This window comes from Coenobita brevimanus, chromosome 106 (genome assembly GCF_032717465.1).
Source record: "Coenobita brevimanus isolate Jiangsu-jjx chromosome 106, ASM3271746v2, whole genome shotgun sequence".
NCBI lineage: Eukaryota > Metazoa > Arthropoda > Malacostraca > Decapoda > Coenobitidae > Coenobita > Coenobita brevimanus.
This window is the reverse complement of record NC_137059.1, coordinates 2827106-2851156: the sequence shown is the minus strand read 5'-3', so window position 1 is coordinate 2851156 and position 24051 is coordinate 2827106. Positions and strand designations below refer to the sequence as shown.

At 42.2% G+C, this 24051-nt stretch overlaps 1 protein-coding gene across 2 annotated transcripts; it reads left to right on the top strand.

Annotated features, from left to right (window-relative positions):
• The first annotated feature begins 340 nt into the window (after nucleotides 1-340).
• On the top strand, nucleotides 341-13253 carry LOC145416554 (legumain-like). Of its 2 annotated transcripts, none has more exons than XM_080285522.1 (11): nucleotides 341-382; nucleotides 5359-5528; nucleotides 6050-6147; nucleotides 7084-7390; nucleotides 8176-8245; nucleotides 8425-8543; nucleotides 9309-9506; nucleotides 10015-10131; nucleotides 10311-10481; nucleotides 11276-11344; nucleotides 12075-13253. In XM_080285522.1, exons 2-11 carry the CDS (start codon nucleotides 5364-5366, stop codon nucleotides 12129-12131), a joined length of 1371 nt encoding a protein of 456 aa, XP_080141648.1. In that variant the 5' UTR covers nucleotides 341-382; nucleotides 5359-5363; the 3' UTR covers nucleotides 12132-13253. The 2 variants fall into 2 exon arrangements, with proteins under 2 accessions (XP_080141648.1, XP_080141647.1); XM_080285521.1 differs by lacking the exon at nucleotides 341-382 and adding an exon at nucleotides 5036-5147.
• The last annotated feature ends 10798 nt before the right edge of the window (nucleotides 13254-24051 follow it).

Genomic DNA, 24051 nt, shown 5'->3' with positions numbered 1-24051 from the left:
GTTTTGCATCACAAATTCCTCTTACATTTTTATTTCTTTATCTGGCACCTTAACAAAATCTTCTAATTTATGTGTGCATACTATATTGGTATTAAACAGCTATCAGCGACATATAAGTCAATATTAAGGTGTTAGATGCAGAAGAAATAGCAAAGATAAACGCGTTTGTGAGCCTCCGAAAAAGATGTAATCACCACTCTTGCTGCCATCCACGTGAGAAGACCAGCTGGGGACGAGAGCAGTGATTGCCCTGTGTGTGTGTGTGTGTGTGTGTGAGGTTCTCCACTCAACCAGTCATTTCAACCCGGCGTTCAGTTCACTCCCCTGCCGCGGTGTGGGTGTCTGTGTGTTTCTCTGTGTCTTTCAATAAGCCGTAGATCAGGTAAGTCAAGTCTCTGTTACCTGTCTGTATTGTAGGAGCCAAGATACGTCACCTAAGGGGCCACGTCAAGCCATATTTCTAGGCTGTAAGGAGGGGAAGGAGATAAAGCATGGTGCAACAGGAGGAAGTTTTGATCCTGTCTCTCATATACGCAGCCTACCTTAACATTTTTTTTTTTTCAGTCAAGCTTCCACTGGAGGATTTTATTCAATGATTTTTATTTTAGTCGTAGGAGTGAAGTGATTAAGGCTGTATGAAACTCTAACTAGAAAAGTCTCCCCTATGCTGAATATGTTACACACACACACACACACACACACACGGAGGAGTGATGTACAATATATTTTATCGTACGGTAAGGGTTAAGTTAGTTATCCTTCACTCTGTTTATCATCATGCACAAGTTCTGACACTATTTCTAACAATATGCAATGAGCACGCTACCACTCTTCATTTATACATCACACTACCACGCTACCACACCACACACTACCATACCTCTCACCACCACACTGCACACTACAATACCTCTCAGTACCATGCCTCTCACTACATCTCACACTACCACACTTCACACACTCCTACACCACACACTACTACGCCACACAACATCGCTATATGTTTCCCAGTCCTGTGTATCATTAATCTAAAGACACACATCTTATAGGTTAAAGGATTAGAAGCTGCCACGGTCACTCCTTGTTATGGACACACTTCAGGTAAACCCCAGATGATTTTCTTCACCTGACAAAACCTGAATGCGAAAGGGTTAACTATACCACGCAAAATCCACACGTCTGAGAGATTAATGAAGAGGATTTTATTGAATATCACATGGATAAAAAGTAAGTTTCTTGGATAAGGGAACAGATGAAAGCACAGGATACATTCACCCGAGTTAATCAGCAGTTCTTGGATATGAGCAGGTCACATGTTTCGTGGAAGAGATAAACAGGGTATCATGAATGGTAACCCAGAGATAAAATAGGAGAAAGAGGCATGCTGAGAAGAAGTTGGAGGGGTGGAATTCGCAGAGTTACTTGGATTGGATGGAACAGACTAACATTTAAGAGATCAACGTGGACTGTTCCTGCTGCAGCCGATGATGATGATGATGATGATGATGAAGTTGCTAATGTAATGATGATGATGATGATGATGAAGATAAAGTTGATAATGCAATGGTGATGATGATGATGATGATGATGATGATAAGGACTTGTTCAGCGAAGTGGGCATTAGAACTGTGTCTGCTTTGTTATGGCAGTGTGCACCGAACGTTGTGCCACAGTTGTTTTCCTAGTGTGTGTGTGTGTGTGTGTGTGTGTGGGCAGGGAGGGAGTCAAGGCCGAAGCAGAATAGAGCAGGATGGTGCGTTTTTGTCTGCGTTGTCTGCGCCACCAGTGACCGTACAGGATACTGCGAATCTAATGGATAATGTAGGTTTTTATGGATGCAGATTTACAGTATTGGGGTTAAATACTCTTCGGATTTGTTGATACCTTAACACCGTGTCCCTATCGATTTATTTTGCACATAACACCCCTATGCCCTCTTCTGTGGATATCTTAACACTTGTCCTGAGCGATTTATTCAAGGATATGGATGATTCATAGCCTATTGTGCGCTATTTATGCAGAGTATGGCGATGTTGGAAAGATTTATGTAACACGGAATAGGAACGTAAGGCGTGATAAGCAAAACAAATCACTTAGGAAAAGGTGTTAGGGAATTTCCTTAACCTACACGAATACGTGGCCGTCTTTACACTCCACATAGAAAGGTCAGGAGCTAACAAGATAAACATTTGGTCCTTGGGGGAGATTAAGAGTATGTAGTTATCATTTGGGTTCATTTAGGTTGATATTTAAGTCCCACATGCAGTTTAATTACAGACTTGCGTGCAGTAGACGACACACACACACACACACACACACACACACACACACACCACTTCTACTACTCTTCACACTGCTACATCACTCACTGCAATGCATCAAATTCACCCCCACCGCACACTCACATGCTCTACCACACCTCACACAAAACCACACCACATGCACAACCACACCACACACTCAGCCGCACTTATACAAACTGCCCCACCTATTCTCTCATATTATACAGGCTTTATTTATTTATTTATTTATTTATTCATTTACTTTTTACCAGCCAGGTGTGTGAATACGCCTTTCCTGAACATCACTTATTAAAACCACACCTGCATACACCAAGAGGGTCATGTGAGTGTGATACAGCCCCACAACACACACACACACACACACACACACATGGTGCAACACTCCCTCCCCTTTCTCTCTCTCTCTCTCTCTCTCTCTCTCTCTCTCTCTCTCTCTCTCTCTCTCTCTCTCTCTCTCTCTCACACACACACACACACACACACACACACACACAGACATGGTGCAACACTCCCTCCCCTTGTCTCTCTCTCTCTCTCTCTCTCTCTCTCTCTCTCTCTCTCTCTCTCTCTCTCTCTCTCACACACACACACACACACACACACATGGCGCAGCACAACCTGTCCTTGTCACGTCCTCTTCCAAAACCTATACTCTGGTGGGGTAAGGAGGCTCCCTAACACCTCTTCCTTACCGATTTAACACCCAGGCTCCTATGACTCATTCTTTAAATAAAATCATATGTTCTTAGCTGAAATAGAATACTTGAGATGTCCCGACCTCTAGAGAGTTAATTTCCTTACTGTTTGCCTTGAGTAGCTAAGGGGCCTTCAGTCCATACTTTCTTGCCTCCTCAGACCTTGATGAAATTCCTAGTTCCACCTTGGGAGGAAGATGGCTTAGAAGTAGTGCCTGTCGACCGCACGAAAGTTACTGAGGACAAGAATAAGTTTTTGGTATCCTTGTCTTTGCCTATAATACGACCCGCAACCATCGATGTTATCTCAAGGTCCCCCTGTTAACAAGGACAAGGGGGAAACAAACTTTGCCTATGAGTCTGACCTGCCCTAGAATCGAACTTGGGCTCCTCCATTTTCAACCTGTAGCCCCAGGTTCATCTGAAACCCGAACCTGGTGGACTGCAGGCTGAAACTGTCCTCACCCTGCATTATTCTTTCTTTCGGGGGCGTAGGGAGGGAAGTGAGGGACGTATGTATAACTGGCAGAGGAGTTGCTCAGTTATATCAGCGCCACCAAGTGAAGGCGTCAGCACCCTTCCTTTGTTTGACGTTGCTTTACAGACTGAGGAGGTTATACGGCGTTGCTAAGGGAGCCATCTTCCTTCGTACTTAGACGCCCTTGAATATCCTTCCAAGAACTTGTCAAGGAGAGCTCTAATCAAACCTAGGCTAATATTCGTACGAGGAAGCTCCCTAACTCCTCTTCCTTAGCAGTTTATTTTTTTACACATTTCATCAGTAATCCCATGTGTGTTATTTTTGCCTTCTGTTTTGGTGTTTAAAAGGTATAAACGCCATACAAGAAAAAAGCAATATGTAGTATGGAAAATATATCACCAAGGAAAAGGTATTAGGGCGCTTCCTTTATTAACGACAAAGAGGGTCCAAGTCTCCGTGGCCCGTATTCTCGTAGGGTAAGGAGGCTCCCTAACACCTCTTCTTTAACGATTTATTTTCCAAACTACTCACTAATATCCCCTGGTTTGCTTCTTATGTCTTTTCAGTTTAGACATAGATTGCATAACACACAAGAATATCGTAACGGAGCAGAATCAGAAATAAATCGCTAAGGAAGTGGTGTTCAGCTTCCTCACCGTACTAGAACACAGCTCTGTATCGCTAGGGTGTCCAGGGTTTAACATGTTGAGGGTCGAACCAGGGATCAAGCCCTATTCTGAGGAGGCCCACTGCTGCATGGAACAGTACACGGTAAAAAATCCGAAATTCCACATAGGGTGAGACAGTGGGAGGGCAAGGCTTCCGAATCTAGGTCCAGAGAGCAATAGGAATCGGATCCTCATGTTTTAATCCCCATCAACTAGCGCATGTTATTTTGCATTTACTCTTAGTACCAGAAGATGATTGACGTTATATGCAGTTTAGGGCTGGTTTCGGTGCCACCACGTGAAGGCGTCCCTCCCTCTCGCCAAAATCGACGGTAAAAGCAAGAATAAAAATGCATGTGATGCTCTCGGGTCGATGGTGTAAGAAATAAGAAAAATTACACAAAGGACATGTTTACTGAGAAATGTGAAGTCATGTGATGTGACAGGAAATGAGAAATGTCGGGAGTCATGTGATGTGATGAGAAATGTTTACTATCTGGGGAGTCATGTGATGTGACCCCTCCTCCTCAACCCCCCTTATCCCTGTCCCCCTCTCCGGTGTCTTCCCTCCCTTGCTTCCTCTCCCTCCTCCTCATCCGTCTCTCCTCCCTTCCCTCTCTCTCACTCCTCCCTTTCCCTCACGCTGTAACATATTCTCACCTTCCCTCTCTCCCACTTCTGCCTCACTCCTTCTAAATAGTTTTTCCTTTCTTCTCCCTCTCCCTCTCCCCCATCCCTCCTCCCTTATACCCCACTCTTCCCATCTTCTCTCCCTCCTCCCTCCTTTCCCCATCCCCCCTTCTCCCTCTACCCCTCCTTCCCCGCTCCTACTCCCTGTCCCTCAGTACTGACGTAATACTGTACAACACTCTCAGTCTTTGTCAAGTTCTCGGTCAGGTCACACGGTCAGCTCATCCCGCCTGTCTCTCAAGGGAAGTGGATATCAAGCAGCCTTTCATCATCCCATCTACCTGTCTCTATCATATATATTTATCCACAGGTGAGCCACGCAATACAATGTTACCCGATTTTCAGTCCATGTTATGCAGCAATGTCAAGATTAGAAATTGTCGTGTCTTTATGATTTACATGCTGCGCCTTGGATATCATGAGTAGTAGTAGTAGTTGTAGTAGTAGTAGCAGTTATAAACAAAGGTTCATTTGAAATGTGAACCCAGTAGACTGCAGGCCACATTTTTCTTACCCTACAGGAGACATGAGGTGGTTCTTCCTGACCATCCTCGTCTTGGTGGGGGTCGGGGTGCAAGGGTACACACTGGAGGAGAGCCTGTTGGAGATGGAGGGCGACGGGGAAGTGAGAGGGGACTTGTGGGCTGTGCTTCTGGCTGGTTCAAATGGATGGTTCAACTACCGGCACCAGGTGTGTGGAAGGTTGGATGGTTCTCCCCTTATCTTACACCTGAAGAACCTCACTTGTTATGTTTCCATGTTCTTTTTATTACAATCAGTCTTAACCTCTGTTTATGTATATGTTTGTATCATGTCCCCAGATTATCTTCTTTCTTAGACTTCACATTTTTAAACACTGGATTAAATTGGAGGCGATTTGTTTGTGGCCACCCCTTACGGAATTAAGGCGTCTGGCAATAGATAGATAGATAGATTAAATATTGAAATCTTGTTCACTAGCTTTTTATTAATGTGAATGATTATTGTTTCTAGTAATTTAACATAAGAGGATATTTTATGGAATGTAACTTTCTCTCTCTCTCTCTCTCCAAACACACACCCATCAATTCATTCATCCATCCATCCATCCATCCACCCATCCTTCCATCTATCCATCCATCCACCCATCCATCCATCCACCCATCCACCCATCCATCCACCCATCCATCCATCCACCCATCCATCCACCCAGCTATCTCTATCTCCCCCCAGGCTGATGTGTGCCATGCCTACCAAATCCTACACGCTCATGGGGTGCCGGACGAACGCATTATTGTCATGATGTATGATGATATTGCCTACAACGAACAGTAAGTTAGGGTGATTTTCTTTTTCCTGTTGGGGGGGTGTGGTACAATCTGGGACAAAGTTTGCTTACTAGTTCCCTTCCTCTTGTCCCTTTCCTCTGCTGGCTAGTTTTTCTAAGCTGAGAGAGGCTTGGAATGCTTCTCTGCCCATTGATGGTTATCGTTGACATGATGTATTAGGAGAGAGACGGACGTGATTTGAAGTGAAGCAGACGCAGTGGAGTATTAGGCCAACTTTAGCCTCTGAATGCACGGTTTATATGACTCAGTAAAGGGCTAAGATTAAGAAAAATAAAAATAAAATAAAATCAGCCTTCTCTCAACTCAGTAAAGGATCAAAATAGAAAAAAAAACGAAAATAATATCAGCTCTCTCTCAACTCCAATTTCTTTTTGTACAATGAAAAAGAGACACTGGGAGACTCAGCATTTTAATCTTCCTGCTCTTACTGCGAATAGAAGCGAGTTACGAGACGGAGTTGATCGTAAATTTGTTCGCAAACCTTAACCCAGATTATCGTCCTTGATCCGTATTCTCGTAGTGCTATTTACTTATCTATTTATGTCTATGTTACTCCTTCCTATTGTCTTGTGTGTTATTTACTGTATATAGGTTTTCTTTGAACGTGGTTGCATCAGTGCCATAAAAGAGGAGTAGCAAGCAAAATGAATCGCCAAGAAGACGAATTAAGAGTAGTAGTAGTAGTAGTCGTAGTAGTAGTAGTTACAACCCCAGTCTCATCTGAACGTGAACCCTGTGGACTGCAGGCGAAAGTTGCCCTTCTTCTGCGGCCAAACATCCTTCTTTCGGGGGGTATAGGGAGGTGGTTAAGGGACGTGCGTATTGCCAGGCAGCTCCCCCGCCTGGCCATATAGGCGCCACCACATGAAGGTGTCCCAGCTTCAGAGGAAAAAGGAAAATGAGTCTAACCTCCCACAGGAACCCTACCCCGGGCAAGATCATCAACCGACCAAGGGGCCCCGACGTCTATCACGGGGTACCTAAGGACTACACAGGGGAGGACGTGACCCCTGAGAACTTCCTGAAGGTGCTGAGGGGAGACGCTGAAGGTCTGAGGGGCGTGGGGTCTGGTAAGGTGCTGGGGAGTGGACCGAACGACCGTGTGTTTATCAATATGGTGGACCACGGAGCCCCTGGTCTCTTCGCCTTCCCTGATGACATCTTGCACGCTGAGAATTTGACGAACGCACTGCTGTACATGCATAACAATGGGATGTACAACCAGGTAAGTAGATAGATAAATAGACAGATAAATAGACAGATAAATAGATAGATAGATAGACAGGTAGTTAGGTAGACAGATGGACGAAGAAGCATCTGGTCTTTCCTCGTTTCCATGCATTTAATTTGACAGACATACTGCTGGATATGTATAAGAACAGCAATTACAATCAGGTGAGTACATAGATAGATAGATAGATAGATAGACAGATAGATCGGCAGATAGTAGACAGACAGATAGATAGGTAGATAAATTGATCGGCAGATAGATAGATAAATGCTGACGGATACATTGTTGGATGTGCTTAAAGAAAAGAAGTACAAAGGTGTGTGAGAAATGGATGGATTAAGATAGATATATGGATGTAGGTAGACGGATCAATAGATAGATTGACAAATAGGTAGACAGTTCAATAGACAGATAGACAAATAGATAGACAGATAAATAAATAAATAAAATAGATGATATATGGTTGGGAGAGAGGGGGATAGGTAAACAGTCCCTGAATTTAGCTTCCTTTCTTTAGTAGTCTCGGAAGGAACAACTTTTTCGTACACCTCTTGCCTGTAATTCCTTCTACACATTAAAAAAAATAGGTAGATGCACAGGTAGATAGACAGACAGCCAGATAGACAGATGGATAGATAAACTCATAAACACTTCTCTGATGGATATTGATAATAGTTCGTTAATGAATCTAGGAGCTCTCTGTCTGTTAGTCTGTCTGTCTGTCTGTCTGTCTGTCTGTCTCATATTGTACGGTGACCTTGACTGACCTTTACCCTCAGCTCGTGATCTACGTGGAGTCTTGCGAGTCTGGGTCACTCTTCCAGCGACTCCTGCCCAGTGACATTGAAGGTGAGTGTGTGTGTGTGTGTGTGTGTGTGTGTGTGTGTGTGTGTGTGTATGTGTGTGTGTGTGTGTGTGTATGTGTGTGTGTGTGTGTGTGTGTGTGTGTGTGTGTGTGTGTGTGTGTGTGTGTGTGTGTGTGTGTGTTGAAATTCCACGGTATATACCTTGTGTTTTTCCCTTTGCAGCCTATGCCCTAAGCGCCTCCAGCCCACGCCAACACTCCTACGCCTGTTACATGGATGACGAGCGGATGACCTACCTTGGCGATGTCTTCAGTGTCAAGTGGATGGAAGATACGGATGTGGTGCGTCAGATTACCTTTGTTTTATATTCTCTGTCTACCTGTGTGCTGTAGCTACGTTATCTGCTTATATATTTACCTTCTTCCCTGCTTGTCTGTCTGTCTTGGGGATTTCTTCGCCGTCACCTGGATGAGGGACACAGGTGAGGTTTATAAGTCATGTGTACCTGGCCTACCTTACTGTATGTTTGCTTACAGGTGTGTCATTGCCTGGCTATCTGTTTCTCTTCCCATATCACGCCACCCTCCCTCATACACTCGTACCTCATCTCCACCTCGACTAAAGGATCTCCATACAATTCTGTCGGTGTTCAGTCTTGTCTATCTTGCTGAGCAGGACGATTATGTGTATCTGAGAGATCCCCAATGCAGTTAAAGATCTCATTTTCTTACCCCCATCTCTGTACCCCCTTGAGAGGAGCTTAGAATAGGAGATTCTGAAGATGAATTGCTGTCCCTACTCACTAACGACCCTTCTTCCCTCGACATACTGCTACCCCTGTTGCTCCTCATGTCTCTTCATCTTATTTTCGGTGTTCTTTTACCTTTCAACTTGTTAATGATACTTTTACCTTCATACTCTTGCTAATGCCAGATTTTATTTTAAGTTGAGTGAACACCTGCACAGCTAAGGGTTAATCGATATGCCATTGGCCTACTCGTTGGGTATTTAATTCTTACTAACTCCAAATTATTTTATTCAACCGAGAGAACGCCTGAACACTTTAAAGTTTACATTTCTAATTCCTCTCCATCTACCCCCTTCAGGAGAACCTACACAAGGAGACGCTGAAGAAGCAGTTCGAGCTGGTGCGTCAGGAGGTAACAACGTCGACGGTGATGCACTGGGGGGAGCTCCGACTGGGGGGACAGAAGGTCGCTAGATTCCTGGGCAACCAAGACCCTTCATCCATCCCACAGATCCAACGATTCCCTATGCGCTCCACCGAAGACGACCCCTGCTTGGTAGGTTGAATAATCATAGGCTGCTTGCATAGTCGCTGCCTTGTGTTAGTCCCCTTAATCCAGTGACGGCTCTTCTATTAAAGTTACTGTGCATATCCTTCTCTTTGTGTGAACTTGCTGAACCATCCTGCTGGTGGAGATTAGGGGAGTGACGACACCTTCCAGTGACATCATCGAGTGTGAGGAGTCATAGGATGCAATTGTCTCAAGAACCTGCAGTGTGTGTTACAGAGAGAAGTCAGGATTAACACAGCGATGGCTAAAAGAATTCTTCCTTCAGCTGCTCCAGAAATAAAAAATTCGAGGCTTGTCTACCCTTTTTCGATGTAAGATTATAGCACTGGGACATCAGCTTTATTTATTTTTTATGGAGTCGGCTTAGCACACCAAATCTCTTGGAAGCAGATTTTGTAAGAGGTAACGTGATCTTTCCATGATAGTTCTGAGGAGACTAAAGCCCCAAGGATATTGAGAGAAGATGGATATATTTATCTCCCTCTTTCCTCAGAACTCCTCCATCGCCAGCCCAGACGCACCTCTGGGCATCTACAAGGCCCAGCTTCGACATGCCAAGACTCTCGGTGCAAAGAGATACTGGAAGGAACAGATAGAGGCCCTTACCATGGTAGGAAATGTGTGTGTGTGTGTGTGTGTGTGTATTTTGCGTTGTGTCTGTACTTGCATGTTCTTTATCCAGTTATATTTTTCGAGTTTTGCCAGACCCAAAGCATCCATTGTGTGTGTGTGTGTGTGTGTGTGTGTGTGATGCCTAATAAAATTCTAACAAGCTCCATATCGCTACAGAATCGCCTGCTGGTGAAACTGATGATGTGGAAGGTGGTGGCGGAGGTGACGGGTGACCGAGAAAAAGCGTCCCAAATGACCAGCTCAAGCCACATCCACGATATCTCTCGCTGGGGCTGCTACACCGCCTCCGTCAGGGCTTTCCATGAGCAGTGCTTCAACCTCGCTCACGTTAGTAGAAGATTTTGCTATATTTTATAGTGTGCTTAGAGCCTGGTGATCAAATGGGTTAAGGTGCTCTAGTTTCATGTGGCCCTTTTAGGTATAACCCCAGATGATGATTGATCGCCTGGTGGTCTGGTGGGCCAAGGCAGTCCAACTCGACATGACACACATGGGTATATAACTCTGAAGTGTGTTGAGGTTAATTGCTCAAATAATGCCATTCAGGAAAGAACAACCGGTCATCCTCTCCTTAAGTACCTGAACTGAGTAACCTAGTTGTAGCCCCGCACTCTTCTGACAAGAAAAAATAAATAAATAAAAGATTGGATAGCTGGCCCATTACACTTGGTATGGTTGTAATAGATCTCCCACTTTCTTACTTTCTTCATTGTTTTTTATTTTTTTCCTGCGATCTTGGTCCTGGAGGGGGCACCGACATACTGTAGTTATGCAAAGACCACTCAATTGCCTCCTTATTTTCTGAAAGAGGGTTGTGGACAGCAGGAAGGGGACCACTTAAGCCTGCAATCTACTAGGTTCACATTCATAAGAGCCAAGGGTTGCAACTACAACTACTAGTTTTTCCATGATCCTACCTTACCCCATCCTTACGTAGAATAAAAAAAGTCCATAATCATAATGAAGATGATGATGGTAGCAAGCAGGCATATCTCCCACATATACTATAACCTTTTAATCTATTAGCCATTACGATTATGATGATGATGATGATGATGGCAAACAGGCATTACCCCTACATGTTTTATCCCTTTACCAGTTTGTCCTAACCTCTCCCACAGAACCCCTACGCTACCCGAGTGCTGAATTCCCTGGTCAACTTGTGTGAGCATGGATACACCAGCGACCAGGTATGATAAACATAATCTTTAGTGATCTTTATTTTATGCATAGAAGTTGATGTTGCTGTTGCCCTGGTCCGTCTGACCATGCAGACCCATCGACCACAGGTAAGCAACTGTTTCTGTGGGGCCCTCCTATAGGTACAGTTCAGTACATACACCATAAAGGGATCCGGCGTTCCCTTGTGGTAGACTGCCTCATCAGGGTCGGACCAGAGCTCTTCCCGCGGTGAGGTGCAGGGAAATATGAGATTTGGTTCCGGGTGGACATCGTAGCTGCTTCATCCAGGGTGTACTGCGCCACCATACATAGCTTCCTGTCAGCGCCACACATACAAATGCTTGTGTGTTGTGTCGTCAACATTAAATATACAGTTACTAGAATTCACCAGCCTTCTTGAGCTTCAGTTATGAATATGATTATTTGTTTATAACTTCGCCTTCTCTCAGACAGCTGATAGAACTGTCCCTTTTGAACTGTCATCTCTACTTGTAGATATTTCTCAACCAAATTTCTTCTAACATTATCTTTCCAAACCTTCTTAACCTTCACTTGTTCATATAATTGCTAGTATATACTGTACTGTCATCTTCACATATAAGCTCTTATGTATTCCATAACCAAACTAGAATTAATATAAAAAAAAGTAGACTAATACATGTGGGTAATTTTCCTTTATAAATACTTGTTTATCATTAAAAAAAAAAGTGTTAATATCCCTCATGAATTTTTCCTCAGGTCCTGGCAGCCACCAAGAAGATCTGCATTCACCCACCCATGCCCCCGGTCCTTTGAAGTGGCGGGAAAGGTGACTCAAGGCTCGTGAAGAACAGTCCTTGAAATATCACGGGAGGTAGAAATATCACGAGGGTAGAAATGTGACGGGGGTAGAAATATCACGAGGGTAGAAATGTGACAGGGGTAGAAATATCACCAGGGTAGAAATGTGACAGGGGTAGAAATATCACCAGGGTAGAAATGTGTTGGGGGTAGAAATATCACAGAAATATCACAAGAGTAGAAATATCACGGGAGTAGAGATATCACGGGGTAGAAATATACTTGCTAGGAATAACACTGGGGGAGAAATTTCACAGGAGCAGAAATATCACGGGAGTAGAAATACCACGGGGGTAGAAATATCACGGAGGTAGATGAATCACGGGAGTAGAAATATCACATGGGAGGAATAACACTGGGGAGAAATATCACGGGGGTAGAATATCACAGGGTAGAATTATGACGAGAGTAGAATTATCACGGGGGTAGAAATATCACAGAAGTAGCAATATCACTATGGTAACTATCATGAGCATAACAATTATATAAAATTATGAAAAAAAAAAAAGTTTGTAGACATTATCACCAAATGTTATGTCTCGCAAAAGGTAGGAATATTAATCACGTAGACAGAAAAATAGCAGTAGAAATAGAAGTAGATTTTTCATGAGCAGGTATGGCATGGGGGTAGAGATATCACAGAGGCCCATATATAACGGGTGGAGGGATATCATAGGCGTAGATTTATCACGAGGTCACAATAACACGGGGGTTGATATAACAGAGAAATTTCGCAGGATTATAAACAAACTATCGACATCAGAGTGGGTGGAAAAAAAAGTCATGGAAAGAGAAAATATTACAGAGAATAATTATATAGAGCTAACAGAAGAATTTATTCATTTTTTTAAGTAGCACGATATGAAAAAATACATCACAGAAAAATGGAATTAAGCAAAAACGTAATATAATAATAATAATGTCCTTAGTACTGGCTATTTTTCGCTTCAACTGAGAGGAAATTATTAGGGTATATAGCTTGTTGTTGTTTGCTTCTTCTTTTCTTTTTTTTTTCAGTGTGTTTTGAAATACTCCTAGATAAAATATAAACTGTTTGGTGCGAATGCTTTTTGTTATCTGAATAAATTGTTTTGAGTTTTTATACAGCCCTATTTGTTATACCTTAATAATAATAATAATGATGATAACGGTAAAAAAAATAATAATAATAAAAAAAAATAATACTATACTACTACTACTACTACTACTATTACTACAACTGTTACTACTGCTACCATTACTATTAAACATCCAGGGGTTAGTATAATGCTGGCCCTCCACTGGCATTAAGTATGCATATATATATACATTATAAAATTATGCATGTTGCTGTAGTAATAATGATACTAATTGATAGAGATATGGCTTTTTACTGTGTGTGTGTGTGTGTGTGATCATCTTTAAATATTTTTCCACTTTGCAACCTTTATAAATTAGGCATTGTAAGAGAAATAGGAAAAGAGAAAGGAAAAACATCAGGAAGAGTCAAACAGGATAATCATATGTTCGCAGCCACTTGATTATACCTCTTATCCCTTAGTCACCATCATCATCATCATCATCATCATCCAGGAACAAGAAATGGAAGATACCAAAACAGGTGAAATCTTCATCCCAATACACGGTCAAATGAACCATCCATCCACTCACTATAAGAAATCAGTAAAATGCACTGTTATTTTATCATTACCTAAATTCTGTGTTTGTTGGTCTGTATGAGGAGATTCATTCTAGTAAGGGAATATTTTACCTTGGACAATAAACGACAACGATAACTAAAGAAATTAACGTGAAAAATTTAATAGAATTCCAATATAAAGTGTGGGACGGTGTTAAATTAGTGAAGCAAATCCAAGGTGATATTAAGAGGAATGAATTTGTGTGTGGCAAGGATATTGAAAGGCAAGGCACAGAAATGATATGGGCCAGGATGAGATTAGATTATTCTTTGAGGTGTGGCTTGAGGGAAAAGCTGATCAGGGAAAGAAAAGTTGAAGGAATACTGAGGCAAAATAAAGAAGATCAATTTCCTATGTGGCCGAGATTCTGAAGCATAGGCAAGGAAACTCTATATTGGGTGTGTACTGGGGGGAGAGGTTTGTTCATGAGTAGGGAGATTATGTAGATAGTAAACTAGCCTCTGGATTAACAGCAGGACTAAGCCTCATTTGGTTCTGGTACAACAAAGGAAGGTGTGTGTGTGTGTGTGTGTGTGTGTGTGTGTTTTATAGAGAAAAAATTTTGTAAAGTTTGTTAATGTATAAAAGGTGCTATGTAGAGGAGAACTCCCCTGCCTTGATAAACTCCGGGATTGGACTTCCATTTACTGTATGTCCGTGACTGGATCGTGGACACAAACGGCACGGGCGGCTGTGGTAAAACTCGTCTTCTGTGCAGCCGTGTTCATACGGATTTACAAACAGAGTATCGGACGCACAGGGCATACGGGCTCTGGAGAAAACAAAAGAATATGATAAAAGTGATGACAAAATGGGAAAACCGAAGAAGAATTTGATGAATGGAGACGAAAGGAGTTAACTACTTCATTCTTATATGGACACAAAGAGTACTGACAAAGAACATAACTCGCAAATAACTCACTATCTCCTCACTTTCAAACAGCCTCTCACAGCATAACACACTCACCTCTTGCACCACACTATCACAGCACAGTTAATCTTTCAACTTGAAACATCTCTGGGAGCCACCGGTCGACGTGGTCAGTTCTTTTCAATCCACTAGGCTCACGTTCAATTGAATATGATTTTGCCACAGGAATAAAAACACATAAACAGAAGAATTAAGCCATTCCAATACATACACAAGGAAAGAGCATCTATACTTCCTTCACAATAATTAAAGATAATACTGTCGGGGCCCAGATTTAAAGTTGGGAAATCCATCATACGATAGTTGAAAAGGAGGATGGCAGTGTAAGAGCACCATATTGTTTTCCTGAACATTTTGTTGACAGGACAGAAAATCGGGGGAGCTGTATAGTCAAGCACCAAGTAATACAAAAGTGGAGACATGAGAACCCAGACAAACCTCACAACTAAAAAAGTGGAAATGACTGAAGAAAATCTAATTACTGTAAACATTTGAACCAACACGACTGAGGATTGTAAAGTGTTAAATACAATAGGACTTTTATTGCATGTTCCATATACAAAATAGCTCTACTGTACCCAGACTTTACAGAAACAGTGACGTAGGCAGAGGAGTGGCAGTGATATCCCGAGCCACGCCAGTTCCCGCCCAAATTTTGAGGAGGGAGTCCTTTAGAGTTTGCCTTGAACCACCCCTTCCCCCCCAAATTATTCTTGGTTACCCCGTTTCTTAAATATATCCCAGTTACGTCTCTGTACAGAAAACTGTAGGTGACAGACTGCATAATGCTTTAAGGGTCAGCCACAATGGCAGTGGTAAAAGCTATGCAACTGCTAGGCACCATTCCTACTCAGCAGTGCAATAACAAGGTGGTAATTCACAGTTGACTCTGTTTTAGATTTTACAGTTCCATCAGAAACAATTTACACAGATATCCAGGTTGTGTGTGTGTTTTTTTCCCCCTCCAACTAGATATTGTTCCATCACAATTATTGTCGCGTAGTGTCTGGCAGGGGATTTTTGTACTTGCGAGCCTTAGGAGTTGCCCAGATACACAGTATATATTTACGTGTACAAAAGTCATCACTTATATTTGGTGAAGTACAGGAAAGGTCTCATTATAATAGAGAGACACGGATGGGGCACGAAGACCTTACCTACAAATTTTTAGAAGACTTGAGTGGGATGCAGAGCGAATACAAGCCAATACTGCGTTGTGTGCCGTCAGGGTGGGGAAATCATAACGCGTTAGCGGTTCCGGGCGACACAATAAAAGCCATATATCCGTAACACAGTAATGTAAAAAAAAAAAAAAAAAAAGACAATTATGAGAAAGATCGGTATTTACTCCTTCAGGCAGAGGTTGTGGTTTACTTTCTTCTTTTCAATATCAGACTACAGGAATAACCTCCCAGGCAGTGCAGAGGGTAATGAAATAGCTAACCCGTTCAGTTCCAAATTTGAGTTTCTGAATGTTGGCAGAAAGCTATACGGCATATGAGAGGGGAAACAACTACAATAATTACAAATGGATGAAGAGAATCAATGTAAAAACTTTGTGCGAATCCTCCCCAAGCAAACGACGGTGTTCCTGTAGAAACGCAAGAGCTCAGCAGATGGCGTTAGGGTCGATATCAAATGCTAAAATAGATTTATCTCTTTTAAATTCAAAGGTTATCAAGGCAGATCATATGTATATGCCTTTATATTTTCAGGAGGGGGATTTTGTGACCTTCACCTGCCTTAGCTCTAATATATGTTTTTAACACAATATTTTTTGATGTGTCTAGAGAAAGAGTTCGCAAGTGATGCATCGGATTTCTATTCGAAGATGGCTGTTCAGACTCGGACACATTGCTATCTGATTACATCTTCCACTCTATTTGTTTTTACAGTGTCGTAAGAGTTATCCAACTTGTACAAAATAAAGAAAAAATAAAATGTAATCAGTATCCACTCTGATATTGGGCCTTGCCCCGTGAACACGCCAAACTATTGTTCGAGACAGCTAAAGCTCACTGTTTTGTGATTCAGTAGGCCGGTTTGGGGGGTCTACATTCTTCTACAAAGCAGGTCAGTCTCAGTAAGCCAGTCGACAGAAAAACGCTGGCCGTCACAGAGGGAGTACCTTCACCTTCTGGTAAGTCGATTTTTTTTTTTTTTTAGGTCATGATTTTTTTTTTTTAGGTCATGATTTTTTGTTTTTTTTAATCCTTACTAGTTTGTTGGTAATTTTCGCCGTTTCTACACAAGTTAAATGCTGAGAGAGGTTGGAGAAGGGCTACCTGCCTTGCTAACACCGTAGTATTTAGTTCAGTATTTGGAATTGGGATTTTAAGCACTGAAACTAAGGAGAGCCTTGATAGAGAATGAAGGTAAAGGTGGAGGTGATTGATTTTATATAGTTACAGTATTTTAATGATTTCCATTATGTTGCTACTGTACTTAAAAAATACAAAGATGGAAAAGTGAGCCTGGGAGATCCAACTGCCTTAGGTCGAAACTGACCAGTGGACATATGGAGAAAAGTGTTAGTCGTATTAAGAATGCCTGGTGCGGTGTGCGGGTTAGTTAATTACAAACTGCCGAATGGTAGTTGCCCATTGACTTATTGGGAACATTGATAAAGGAAAACTTGTATGCGGACATATGAAATAAAAGGATACTGGATACAGGGAAGGATACACGGCACTGCTGTCAGAAGATTTTAGCAAAGTCTACGGATTAATCAGCTTAAATGCAGTTTCACTCTATAAAGACAGGTGGTTCTCGACTTGGAACTGCGTCACTCCCACTTAAACATAATCCTGGTTGAAAACTCGAGAGTTTTCTGGGTTTCTTGATTGCTTGTCAATCTCTCACTCTAACCTGAACTTCGAAAATGAGTTCTGTGATTGTTAGAACAAGCTGGATTTTAGACATATGAAAAAATACCTTGGCACTATTTGCAGTATTTTAAAGCTAAGTTGTGTACTTATTCTATAATGTACCACGTTGCTTCATAAGCGGAGTTTCGTCCATGAAATGGCTTACTTAATTTTCTTTTTTTTTTCTTTGGGGGGGGGGGAGAGGGTGGGCAGAAATCTAAGTTAGAATCTGCCAGGTCATGCATCTGTAGTGGTATGTTAAGTTTCTCATTCCTTTGTATGTTTAACGCTACTTGTCAATGCCTAGCTTGTATTTTTTTGTTGACATGAATCTAGAAAGATGATTCAAGTTTCACTTAACAATTCGTATTTCGCAGGTGAGGCGACGGACACTGCTGTCTACACACTACGACCCTACCGGCAGATAAGTATACTCCAACTTTGTCCATTATCATTTGCACTTCTAATTTTGCTTAGCTTGCAGTGCTTAGGCCCTTGTATACTTAAAGGGTTTGGTTGGCTGTAGTTTTGTTGTATTGTCGGTCAGGATGTGGGTGTAAGCTAGTGTTTTGTTCCAGGTAAAATACTAGGAAGTTAAGGGCTATCGCTACTTAGGCTCTGCTAAGAAATATAGTTAGACTGTAGAAATGTTTGGTGGGAGACACACGAAGGTTAGAGCTGGAATTCTTTATTTTTCCCAATTTTCAGGCTACACAAAACCCATCTTGAGTGTGAATAAGTGATACATCAGACATTATACCCATGGAAATCCCCTTTCTCGTGTGGCACAGTGATTGGCTAGTGCTGCCCCCAACCCCAAATTGCGCCATTAACTTACTGTATACCCAGATAAGCTGAAAAAACCCTATCTTAACATTTTTTACAAACTTGAGCTGCTCCAAACATGTTTATTTAGACTTCTCAATGACTAGCTTCATCCTGGGCAAATGATTGTGCTGATCTAGGTGCAACGTAAGGAATTCGATACTGTTACACCCTACATCTGCATTGTTCTAGCTTTGTATCCATTCCTCGTGATTCCCCTTGTGTACATTTTCGGGCATCCATTGCACGGTATGCTGTTTATTGCTGATCATTTTCATTTTCACTTTATTTTTTATTTTACATTCTGAGGATGCTGTGATCCAAAGGCCTGTTTTCTTTAAGTACATAACCGAAGCTTTAAGTAGGGGACAGATTCTTAGCCTGTGTTGTAGTTTGATTGAACAGACACTTTTTATACCAACTGCCATCCTTTTTTTTAACATGTCTACCCGACAGCACAGCCTCATAAAGGCTTCAGGTATGTATTTAATCTCTTCCTCATCGAACTCGTTACTGCAAATTCCATACGCCATTAGAAAAAATCCTGTAACAATCCAGACTTGGTCCTTTCGGTGTGCCGAGACAGTGCATAGTAATCTTTGTTGACTGCTTGACAACACAGTATTTAGCTCCCTCGTCTGTTCTTCATATAGTATCTAAGAATTTTTTTTTCTTCTATGCAGAAATTAAAATTTACGTTTATTTAGACTACTGATGTCCTTAGGCACAGCTACTGACAGTATCCATATCTGTATAAAGTTACACCCCCGCTTATGATTCTTCGGTTCTGTTATCGTTTCAACCTCTAACAGAATTAAGAGTTTTTGATGCATTTTTTCTTTATTTCAAAAAATTATAAGATACTTTTCTTGTGACATTTTCGTCGCAAATTTTGATTTTACTCCTGAAGGTCAGGTTAGGTCAGGTTAGGTAGGTTAGGTGGGTTGTTAGGTTAGATTACAGTAGGTAGGTTAGGTTAGGTTACGGTAGGTTAGGTTAGGTTACGGTAGGTTAGGTTAGGTTACGGTAGGTTAGGTTAGGTTACGGTAGGTTAGGTTAGGTTACGGTAGGTAGGTTAGGTTAGGTTAGGTTACAGTAGGTAGGTTGGGTTATCTTCAAGGGTCAAATAAAAATCTGCGACAAAAACATCAAAAGTCTTCGCATTGTCTAAAATACCAAAAAATGGACCAAAAACTCTTAATTCTGTTAGGGGTTGAATCGATAATTTTAGATTCTTCAGCAGTAGTCTGTCTCCCATGTGTTGGTAAGCCATCACGGGTATAAAGGAGAGCTCATGGCTAGACCATTGTGTTGCTGGTATTTCTCTCCACTGAAAATAAATATTCCTAATTTGGTATTAGTTCGATGTAATCCGACCATCGTAATGTTTTTCTCATCTTCGATAACGTCCACTGTTCGGCCTACTGCCGGCAGGGAAGAACAGTGGACGTTTAAGATGAGGAGCTGCCATTACGTAGATCTGACTACATCGAACTAATCACTTACATGCGGAATATTTACTTTCAGTGGATAGTAACGTAGCTATCACTAGTCTAGCCATGGGCTCTCCTCATTCTGTTGTCATGGCTTGACTATACATGGGAACATTACAGGGTGACTACTACAGGAGAATCCAAGGCAAGGGTGCAACTTGGATCAGGTATATGGACTGTGTTAACGTAGTTGTGCCAAAGGACACGAATATTCTAAATAACCAAAATATTAACGTGAATGATGACTTCACAGTAGAAGTGAAAGAAAAAACACCCATTCTTAGATCCCGTGATACTGAGAATAGACAAGGAAGACAAATACTGTGTACCATAGATCATCCAAGATGACTATCCACTATATCCAGCACACAACGAAAGGTCAAAGTTAAAGGATTTTTCCGAAGAGCGTATATTATTAGCAGTAATGAGTTAATAAAGGATGAGATTAAATACGTAATAGTTTTTGTCATGTTAGAAATAAAAATAGGCAGTTTATATTAAATTGCCAGTGGTCAATCAAACTGACAATTCAAGGTGTATATGACCTCAACTCAAAGCTTCGGATGTAAATAAGATCTTGGAGAACACAGGCTTTTTGATCGCACCATACTGAGGACGTGAAATAAGTCAAAAGTGGAAAGTAAAAACTGTGTAATACAGACAGTCGTGCAGTAGATGCTCTAGGACGTACTTAAGGAAAGTTCCGCCTTATGCATATCCCTGCCACTTCGAACTATTAAGTGTGAGGCAGCCACTAGTGAAGCAATAGTCACACTCTAAACTGTCTGGTAACACTACGGGAGGGGAAAGGTTATGTGAGGAGGAAGGGTGAGGGAGGAGGATGGTTGGAGGAGCTGATGGTTCCTACCCCTTCCCTTCCAGGCCCACCCCTCGCACAGTTACCAGGTAAATGCTGGCTACTGCTTCGCTACCTCTTGACTCGCATTTATTTCGAAGTGGTGAGCGAGTGTATAACCCGGAATTTTCCTCTAGTTTGCATAGGGCAAACAGAACCAGGAATGGACAAAAGGATAGAACACAAAGCAGGTGTAAGGCAATCAGAGTATCTAATTCCCTTGTGATGCACCTATATCAGCACAATGATTCGCCCGATTGAGAAACTGCAGTCGGTGAGATAGGTCGGAATAAACAAATGGGATGTTGGAAGCAGCTCGGTGGAAAAAATGTAACCAACCACAGGGAGGGATTATTCAGCCTGTGTAGGTCACTAATAGCAGAGTTAAGAGGTGGGGTAGGAAGACTGAATTTTACTTGAGGTAACCAAATAGACTGGTACACAAGAAAGCGTTGGGAGGGGGTGGTAATCTCCTGGGGTGGAAGAGTCTCAGCAGCATCACTTTTCAGACTCTGAAGATGGGTTCTTTGAAGCCCGAATAGTTATATAAAACGAGGAATTAGATCTAATCTATTTAGCGATAGGGAGGCAATTGTAGGGAAAGCACTAGATGGTAGAAAAGTGGAGGGTAAACTAGAAGCACTAGATGGTAGAAAAGTGGAGGGTAAACTAGAAGCACTAGATGGTAGAAAAGTGGAGGGTAAACTAGAAGCACTAGATGGTAGAAAAGTGGAGGGTAAACTAGAAGCACTAGATGGTAGAAAAGTGGAGGGAAACTAGAAGCACTAGATGGTAGAAAAGTGGAGGGTAAACTAGAAGCACTAGATGGTAGAAAAGTAGAGGGTAAACAAAAAGCACTAGATGGTAGAAAAGTGGAGGGTATACAGGTAGCAGTAAATGGCAGAAAGAGGGTAAACAGGTATCAGTAGATGATGGAAAAGTGCAGGGTAGAATCTTAGCAGTAGATGGTAGGAAGCTAACCCAGCCACAGTGATGAGTTAGGCTGGAGCCCCGCAATGAAACGGCACAGACTTGGGCCCTGTGCATTGATGACTACCGCCCCGCCCACGGCATCGCGGGTGTGCTCGCCCATACTGAGTGATATTAGTTAGATTCTTAGAAGTGGTGGAGGGTAGGTAGACAATTTTAGTGAAGGGTAGAACTAGAAAAGCCTGAACAGTAACCTTTGTGGTGATAGATAGAACGCTATTGAATTTCTTTTAGCGCTGCATATTCACAGGTACTTACCAGTGCCTAGCATGCAGTATTTATTTATTTATTTATTTTTTTTCAGGGAAGCCTGAATATACGCGAGGCGCACCTTTGCCACAAAGACATTAACGCTTCATATTTCGCAGGTGTTTTGATGTTGGGATCGTGAAGGTGGCGTCTGTCCTCGCCCGCAGTGTCCTGTCTGCTCTCTACACACACGTCCCTGATGTCTTCGCCCCTGCTGTGTACATACACTGCGCCCATACCTTCTGATAAGTATAATTCCATTGTAGGATTTAATTTTTTGCTTTAATTTTTAACCTTGACAGCTGCTTAGGACTTTGCAGGAGTAGGAGTAGGATTCAGCTGGATAGTCTTCGTTGTGGAGCAGTTTGTAGTGTAGGTGTAGCCTGTAAAATTAGGAAATAGGTTATCAGGGGACAGTAGCAGTAAGGTGGGAGAGGATTTAGTAGTAGTTTGGTAATTTTATTTTGTTTCTGTTGAATCATGTAGGTTGTTTAGTAAGTACAATTGTAAGTACAAGAGGATAAATTACTGGCCGGGAAAGGGTATTAGATGGTAGGAAAGTTGGCTGTAAACAAGTGGCAGTAAGTGGTAGTGGAGGGTAGAATCTTAGCAGTAGATGGTAGAAAGCTAACCCAACCACAGTGATGAGTTAGGCTGCAGCCCCGCAATGAAACGGCACAGACTTGGGCCCTGTGCATTGATGACTACCGCCCCGCCCAGGGCATCGCGGGTGTGCTCGCCCATACTGAGTGATATAGTTAGATTCTTAGAAGTGGTGGAGGGTAGGTAGACAATCTTAGTGAAGGGAAGAACTAGAAAAGCCTGAACAGTAATCTTTGTGGTGATAGATAGAAAGCTATTGAATTTCTTTTCGCGCTGCATGTTCACAGCTACTTATCAGTGCCTAGCTTGCAGTATTTTTAACTCTTTCGTTTTTTCTTTTTTTTTTCTTTTTTTTTTTTTTGAGGAAGGCTGAATATACGCGAGGCGCACCTTTGCCACGAAGCCATTAACGCTTCATATTTCGCAGGTGTTCTGATGTCGGGGTCGTGAAGGTAGTGTCTGTCTTCGCCCGCAGTGTCCTATCTGCTCTCTACACACACGCCCCTGCTGCCTTCGCCCTTGCTGTGTACTTACACTGCGCCAATACCTTCTGATAAGTATAATTCCATTTTAGGTTTAAATTTTTGTTTTTGCTTTAATTTTTAACCTTGACAGCTGCTTAGGACTTTGCAGCAGTAGGATTAGGATTAAGCTGGTTAATCTTCGTTGTGCAGCACAGTTTGTAGTGTGGGTGTAGGCTGTAAAATTAGGAAATAGGTTATCAGGGGACAATAGGAGTAAGGTAGAAGAGAGGATTAACAAGTAGAGATTGGTAGTTTTATCTATTATTTTTCTGGTGTCTGATGTAGGTTGTTTAGTAAGTACAACTGTAAGTACAAGATTTATTACTGGCCGGGAAAGGGTAGGCCTATTAGATGGTAGGAAAGTTGGCTGTAAACAAGTGGCAGTAAGTGGTAGTGGAGGGTAGAATAACAGTAGATGGCAGATAGCTAACCCAACCACAGTGATGAGTTAGGCTGGAGCCCCGCAATGAAACGGCACAGACTTGGGCCCTGTGCATTGATGACTACCGCCCCGCCCAGGGCATCGCGGGTGTGCTCGCCCATACTGAGTGATATTAGTTAGATTCTTAGAAGTGGTGAAGGGTAGGTAGACAATCTTGGTGAAGGGTAGAACTAGAAAAGCCTGAACAGTAACCTTTGTGGTGATAGATAGAACGCTATTGAATTTCTTTTAGCGCTGCATATTCACAGGTACTTATCAGTGCCTAGCATGCAGTATTTTATTTATTTATTTATTTATTTTTTTGAGGGAAGCCTGAATATACGCGAGGCGCACCTTTGCCACAAAGCCATTAACGCTTCATATTTCGCAGGTGTTTTGATGTTGGGATCGTGAAGGTGGCGTCTGTCTTCGCCCGC

What these genes read in the sequence shown, in the direction of transcription:
- LOC145416554 (XM_080285522.1), top strand. Translation starts at nt 5,364, where the DNA reads ATGAGGTGGTTCTTCCTGACCATCCTCGTCTTGGTGGGGGTCGGGGTG. An exon ending in GGATGGAAGATACGGATGTG is followed by an intron (nt 8,544 to 9,308) that starts GTGCGTCAGATT and finishes TACCCCCTTCAG; the next exon opens with GAGAACCTACACAAGGAGAC. An exon ending in ATGGATACACCAGCGACCAG is followed by an intron (nt 11,345 to 12,074) that starts GTATGATAAACA and finishes ATTTTTCCTCAG; the next exon opens with GTCCTGGCAGCCACCAAGAA.